The sequence below is a fragment of the Penaeus chinensis genome, chromosome 34 (genome assembly GCF_019202785.1).
Source record: "Penaeus chinensis breed Huanghai No. 1 chromosome 34, ASM1920278v2, whole genome shotgun sequence".
Lineage (NCBI taxonomy): Eukaryota > Metazoa > Arthropoda > Malacostraca > Decapoda > Penaeidae > Penaeus > Penaeus chinensis.
Window position 1 is genome coordinate 30,407,749 of NC_061852.1, and position 7,500 is coordinate 30,415,248.

The 7,500-nt window shown below is 37.7% G+C and overlaps 1 protein-coding gene across 1 annotated transcript in view; it reads left to right on the top strand.

Moving 5' to 3' along the window:
- Positions 1–7,500, top strand: part of LOC125043743 (replication factor C subunit 2-like) — a 10,039-nt gene that overhangs the window by 643 nt on the left and 1,896 nt on the right. The window contains exons 2-5 of the mRNA XM_047639999.1: positions 1,280–1,391; positions 2,191–2,399; positions 2,684–2,840; positions 4,949–5,116. Coding sequence (XP_047495955.1) covers positions 1,280–1,391; positions 2,191–2,399; positions 2,684–2,840; positions 4,949–5,116 — 646 coding nt within the window. The remainder of the gene's footprint in view (positions 1–1,279; positions 1,392–2,190; positions 2,400–2,683; positions 2,841–4,948; positions 5,117–7,500) is intronic.

Below are 7,500 nucleotides of genomic sequence, written 5' to 3' on the forward strand. Positions count from 1 at the left end.
GCCGGACCCCAGGGGCACCAACTGTAGTGACCATTTCGCTGTTTATTCCTAATTTAGCCTGCAGTCGCCCTGGCGCCCTCGGCTGCCATCAGGGTCAAGGCTGCGGGTCATGGGGCTTCTGTGACATAATGTCTACGTGCTTGAGTGGGAGAGACCAATCTGTTGATGCCATTGTGCTCAGTTAGGCAAAGGCATTCCAAATACTTTCCACGGTTTGTTGTCGGAGGAAGGCCTAAGGTCGGACTTGCCTTAATATCTGTGGAGGACAATTGCTAGCCTTTACAGAAGCGCCGGAGGGATGGGGGACATGGTAGTCGATAGACATTGTGATAAAGGTTGAGTTTCAATCGGGTTTCAAGGCAAACAATAAGTGGAAGTGACAGAGCGAAGGAATCTAAGACATTGATCTGTGTACGTCATCACAAATGAAAAAGGATGTTATTTAACACAAGTATGAGAGAGCGGTGCTAATTATTTTTGTTTAAATATAATTGCCAAAAAGGAGTGTAGACAGGAACAGACAGTCAGATGTGTTGCATTTGAAGGAGCCTTTCAGAATGTTTTGTTTTTTTGAGCTGTTTACCCCAAAAGCTTAATAGGAACCAAGAGACGAGAGTAAAATTTTTATCTCCTGAGAATTATAGATCTGCGGCAAAATTCCCTGGCTCAATATTGCTAGAATGTACACAGGGGGATGTTTATTGACCTTTGCTGGAGTGCCAAAGGTGTGGAGGCCACTTCAATTGCATGAAAGCACTGTTGTCAGTTATGGTATTTGTAATATTACATAATTTTTCCTTTGCAAATTTTAGTGGCAGTTGTAAAGGAACAGTGTATGTGAAAGGATCAATGTGTCATTTCTATGAATATACTTTTAACAATGTAGGCACTGATGTGTACATTTCCATTGTATATTGTAAATTAATGAAATTTTTGATATTGTAAGTAACATACTTGATGCTGTCAAGTGATTGCCATGGACTCTGCCAAAACTAGCTGACCTTTTTTATGTATAGGCTGGCAAGATGGAGTTCGGACTGCTTATTGGTTTGTAAGTCATGGCATGGCCAGCAACAAGTGGCATCAGGCATCCCCAGCAGCACCTGGCTTGCAACTCCGAGTATCATTTCACGCAGAAGACACTTGTGCATCTACCCTTTACCTCATGCTGGTTGCAAGCTAAAATTCACCACAACAGTTACGACTTTTTTTTAGAACACATTTTTCCTTACATGTGGAATGTATTTTTAAGCAATTACATATGTAACGTTTCTTTCAGGATTGAAAAATATCGGCCAATTACCTTCCCAGAGATTGTTGGAAATGAGGAGACGGTGGCAAGGCTCGAAGTGTTTGCCAAGCAGGGAAATGTACCCAACATCATTATTGCAGTAAGTTTTTCATTTCTATCAATACTCTTATTGAACTGGGTAAGCCATACTTTTTAACATTAGAGTATATACATAATTTTTGTTGTAAAAAGATTGCCTTATAGCAAAAAATTGCAGATTTTCTATGTTTTTGTGAAAGTTTTATTCCAATTTGTAAATAATAGAAAACCACAGTTTGTGAGGAAGTGTCCATTAAGAAGATAGGAAAATCATGTTTCAGGTATTGTGGCCAAATTACTGTTAAAGGTTCAATTTGTGTATGAATGACTATCGGTGTAGAGGTCAGTGAATGAATGACTGATGGAATTCTAGGCTGTAAGAACTGTGAGGACAAAGTTACAGTAATGGCCTTGTGGTCAGTAAGGGTATACTTTGTTCTGGTGTTTGACCTCACCTGTGAAAGGCTGTGACAGGTGAGGCAGGTGCAGGCTAGGTGGCAGTCAGGATAAGCTGAAGCTTGGTACTACACTAAGAAGCAGATACTATTGTGAAAAAGAGGTGTCATTGTAGGAATGAACAAATTTTGTGACAAATGTAGAAAGAGTTAAGAAAGAGAATGAATGACTACACAGTGCAAAAAATGTATATGATGCATAATGATGATGTCTTTAGTAGGTATATATTGAAAGCATTCTATCATTTCTGTTACTGCTCGCTTCATGTCGCCAGTGAGATGATTTACATGTTTTCTTTATGCCGTCAGTATTTCCTAAATAAGCCTTTAGTTCAGTTGATTAAATGTACAGTTTTATAAGGTATACACAGTATCATCTGACAGATCTTTCACTACTCTTGCCAGGGTCCCCCAGGAGTGGGCAAAACCACCACTATCCTGTGTCTTGCGAGGGCTCTTCTTGGGCCCAGCTTCAAGGAGGGGGTGATGGAGCTGAACGCTTCAAACGACCGTGGCATTGACGTTGTGCGAAACAAGATCAAAATGTTTGCCCAACAGAAAGTGACTCTACCCAAGGGAAAACACAAAATTATTATCCTTGATGAGGCTGATAGGTAAGGCACTTGCTTTGTGGTATACTCTTCCTTACTTTTTTTTTGTTTGTTTTGGTGCTTTTGTGTATTTCTGCATATCTGTGTGTGGGGGGTGGGGGTTCTATGAACTGTTGACTTTGTACAAATTGTCTTCAGTAATTGAAGATACTGACCTTCTCTAAACTTATAATTCCTTTTGTGATTTTCTGTGTGTTTTGTGAGCAATGAACTTCCTATGTGAAGTAAGTAATAATATACTGACCTTTATTAAAAGTTCTAATTACTTTTTTATTTTTGTACACCAGCATGACAGATGGCGCCCAACAAGCACTCCGAAGAACCATGGAACTTTATTCAAATACCACACGTTTTGCATTAGCTTGTAATTCCTCAGAGAAAATTATTGAACCAATACAGTCTAGATGTGCTATGCTGAGATACTCGAAGCTTACAGATTCACAGGTGAAGTAACACATTTGTTATTATTAATACATAATATATTTGTTCTTACAGCATTTCTATTCATAGACTGGGAGAGGGAACCTGGTATTCGGAGCTGCAAAAAGTATCAGAACCCGGGAACTACATTCCCAGAAATTTTTTTGGCTTGGCAGAAAATTTTCAGCAAAACTTGATAAAAAACAATTGTTCTATGCAATTACAAAAATTGTTTCTTGATTTTTTCACAACGGAACAAAAGTTCATACAAGTGTAAGTTTAATGACCTCAGGTTGTATAATGCATCAAAGCTAATAGCTAATCACAAAGTTGTTTGATTTTTGTTTACTTTTTTGCATAGTCCATCTTTGCCAAAAATAAAAAAGATCCAACAACAACCAAATCACGATATTTTATTGGAAACTTTCTCCAGACCCAATAAATTAGAAGCCCTTCAAAAAAAATTTGAGTACTATTGGTAGAACTATTGTACACAATACTTTTACCTAACAGAACATTTTTGTCCTGTTTCCCAGGTTCCCAGAAAGGAAAATATTTTTTGCAGCTCTGCTGGTATTGTTAATTTTGTATTGATGATATTAACTTTATATATATATATAATGGTTATTGTTAGTAGGGTCTCAGAAGATATCCTCTCTATCTGCCCTATATATAATTTATTTTCCTTCTTTTCTTATGGTACTGTACTTTTCAAATTGAAGTCACTTATTTTTTCAATGTTGCCCAAATTGTTTAGTTACGTCAAAAATGTTTTGCATTCTCTAGCATAGAACTTTATTCCCCAGGATTTCATTTATATTCCAAAGTGTATGTGAGCTCAAATCCTTTTAGTAAGCAATATTATGAAAATTAAACTTATATTTAACATTCGACTGATCACATCCCTTTGACTATAACTAAGGAAATGTTTCCCATATATTCAGCTCGTTAAATTTGCCTTAAATTTCAGTGTAGATTATGGGAAACCACATCTTGAACCCTCTCTGAAAGGCAGACTTATTTATTGTGTTCATTTGTTGCTTTTGTTGTAGATTTGGTAGTAGTAGTAGAAGTAGATAAAATAGATAAGTTTCCAACACAGAATACAGAGCTGTTAATTTGAGGTTTTCATATAGCATTTAAAGGGAAATTTAATAGTTAATGTTTGTTGGCCATTAAAACTTGTCCATTATGATGTATGACTTTGTTTTGTGCGTTATGACTTTTATTGATGTCACAACTGTGAGATTGCTTAGAATTTTTGTTGACATTTAGCTGGGCTCAGGTAGTGGTGTTATGTCACCTGTGATTGACTGCCATGCCATGTTGAGGTGCTAAGGTCCCTCAGCCCAGGAAATGGTGTTAGGTTCCTGGGGAACAAGGATGTCGTGCCATAACACTGACGGGACCCTTAACCCAATCGGTGTGGATGGCAAGAGTACATGCCATGCCCACTGCAATTTAAGTTACTTTATTGTCTTTACACATATATGGCTTTACAAGTGCTTAGTCACCAAGGAGTCAGTTATTAGTCTTACATATCTCACCTGTTTACCCTTTTCCTTAATTTTTGGATAGCTTTTTTTGTATTATTTCATGGTCTTAAATGTTCTTGATATATTAATAACAATTTGATAATTGTAATATCAGTAAGACCTATATCAGTATTGATATCAATAGTATTAGAAAGTAAAACACATTTTCCCACAAATTCAAGGAATGGGGAAATCAGGCGCTAACAGTAGGGTCCACTGATAGGCTCCTTCGTGGTTGAGCATTGTAAGAAAATTCACCAAAAACTATAGGGGACAGAATATAAATCTGCAGTCACAGCATTAAAAGGGGGTATCAGCCAAAAATTCTGCAGTTCAGGAGTGACCTTGACTCGTGTTCTACCTTTCTCCATACGACCTTGCTACACTTCTGGATCATCTGCCTACTGCCTGTATTTCTCCTTATTTGTGTAAAACCAGTTAAATGTTTCCTCTGGTTTGTTTCTGTTGACCTAACCACTATGATTCTTAAAAATGAACCCTGACACATGTATGTGTGTGTTTGCCTGTGATTTATGCCATCAGCTCTCTTAGGCTTACCCTTTAAGTGTTATATATGTTTTCAATCTACTTTGACAGGTTCTGGCTAAAGTTATTGAAGTCTGCCAGAAAGAAGATCTGAGTCACACTGAAGATGGTCTGGAAGCCATTGTTTTCACAGCACAAGGAGACATGAGACAAGCCCTTAATAATTTGCAGTCTACAGCCCAAGGTTTCAGCCATGTGTCTGCTGAAAATGTGTTTAAGGTAAGAAGAACTGTGATTTCTGTTGTATGCATTAGGATTATTTCTCCCCCCCCCCCATCCTCCTGGCCATTTTTTTTTTTAATGAGTGTTTTGTTAACTTTACTAATTTATTTTGGATGTTAAATGCAGTAGAAGTAGTATAAGAAAATAAAACAAAGTATTCAGTCCTGGACAGGTAAAGAATTTAAATTGCTCTACTACAAAGTATTTACAAATTTGAATTAGATTTTGTGTATGAATAAGTTATTAGGTCTCTCCATAATGTATAATGCATTTGAAAATATTCCTGCCGTTTGGAACAATCAGGGTCTGGATCCCCTTTGTTGAACTTTCACTCCGACTCCATTGCTAATATGCCAATAAGAAATCACACAGTTATAGGGGACAAAAGCAAGGACCATAAATCAGCATAATTTCAGAGAAAAAGAGGTTTGTTTGTTTCAGAAATTCTGAACTAGTGGCTATTTGTTCTATCATAATGCTTAAATAGTTATAACAGGCCCTGTTACCTTTGCCCCATCCTCGCCTTGGCAAGGCCAGCTAGAAAGATGTAACAGGGCTAGGAGGGGGAGGAGGGAGGCTTTTATCTTTTTTCTGATTTAAATACTGATGAAATATTTTAAATTTACTGTTATCTGGAAATCAGAGTCCCTATTTTTAGAATTTAGATTAATATATAGCAAACATAACCTCAGTCCTAGTTATGTGATACACACAAGGGGCAAATGTTTTTAGGAAGCAAAGTTTAGACAGAAAGTCAGAAATTAACCCAATGATGCGGGTGGTTTCTCAATGCGAAAGTTGTCTTTGCCGGGGGATTCTGTTGACACTATAGCATGCGCGGGACAACTGTACATATCCCCGGAAAGGGGAACCGGCGCACCATGGCATGTATGCACATGCCACCTGGAATATAGTCCAGGCATGCCATGGTATTTATGTACATGCCACGCGGCAGCAAAGGGTTAAAATTGCAATAACTCTCTAGACAGCATATAACCAAGTAAAATGAGTAGGTTAAGGGATAAAGAAACCTTTTAAGCAAAGAAAGTATGTTATGTGATGCTTCCTGATGTTTTGCCTTGGAGTGAGGGTAACATGGTTACAACTAAAGGAGTATACTTCTGCAAGTGGCTTTTTTGAAGATTTTAATCACGGGGAAGCTGTTGCAAAAATTGAATTGCAAGTTTGCATTTATTTATAAAGAAAGAGAGGACTAAAAACTGTATTGTCTTCATTGATTAACAGTTCTAGCTAACTGAAGGTGAGAAAAACTTTTTTAGGTCTCATACTAAAATAAAAAGAAGATGGAGAATGTATTGCAGACTGTAGAGAAGTGTGCATATATGCCATAGCTAAGGTAGGGAAAAAACAAAGCATCTGAATGGAAAGTAGCAACAGGGAAAAAAAATCTGTGAATGCATGTAATGGGGAAAATAATGCTGAAAGATGATGGCAACTCATGTTATGTTTTTAGCATTAGAGATTACCACAAGTAATCCAGAGAACACTGAAGATTTGATACAGTGGAAAGAAATCCAAAATAGTTTTGTCCCTCCAGGCAGCAAAGATATTAAACAGAAGGATGCGCTCAATTTCAGGAAAGGATAAATGACAGAATATATCAGTGAGTGAAAAGATTGTTTAGCTTGGAGAGAGGATGCTTGGGTTACTTCATAGATGAAATGTGTTGATAGAGTGGGTGAAGAACACCAGTCCATTGAAGAAATATCATTAATACAGTCAAGATATGGTTGTATATGAATGAGGACAAACTTCAGCCTGTATACCCCCCAATCCCATTCCATTGTTGTTGTAGGGGTCTTAGGAGGAGGAGAATGAGGCCCAATGTTGGGGATTTCCCCTACCCTTGGCCTCAGCCCTTGGCTCAACCAGTTTTGCTTTCTTTCTATCCCTCTTCTTTTCTTCTCCAACTTCTGTCCTCTTCGTAAGATGTGAGAGCGGTGTTGAAAGGATGAAAGGCTGTCCTTGTCTTTGCCCCTCCTGCCCTTCCCCCAAGATGTTAGTACATCTCCTCCAGAATCTCTTAATCCTACTTCTTACATTCACACTTCTTCCACCTCTACCCACTGTAGTCTTACCCCATGTAAATTCTTATCTCAGGCTACCTGAACTACAAACAGTGATAGTTACCCATTTCAATGTCTGTAATATATTACAACTCCTTTGTATTTTTAATTCCAAAGGGTGTTGGAAGTCAACAAGAAAAGTTGCAATGTTTTATTGCACACCTTAGAAATTGAATCTTGAAATATTGAATGTGCCTGATGCACTTACACAAGCGTAAAGGGTTTTATGAACAGTACAGTAGGGCTGCATTGCTGTATTGAATTTGTGTTAATTGTTGATTGGGGACAGGAATG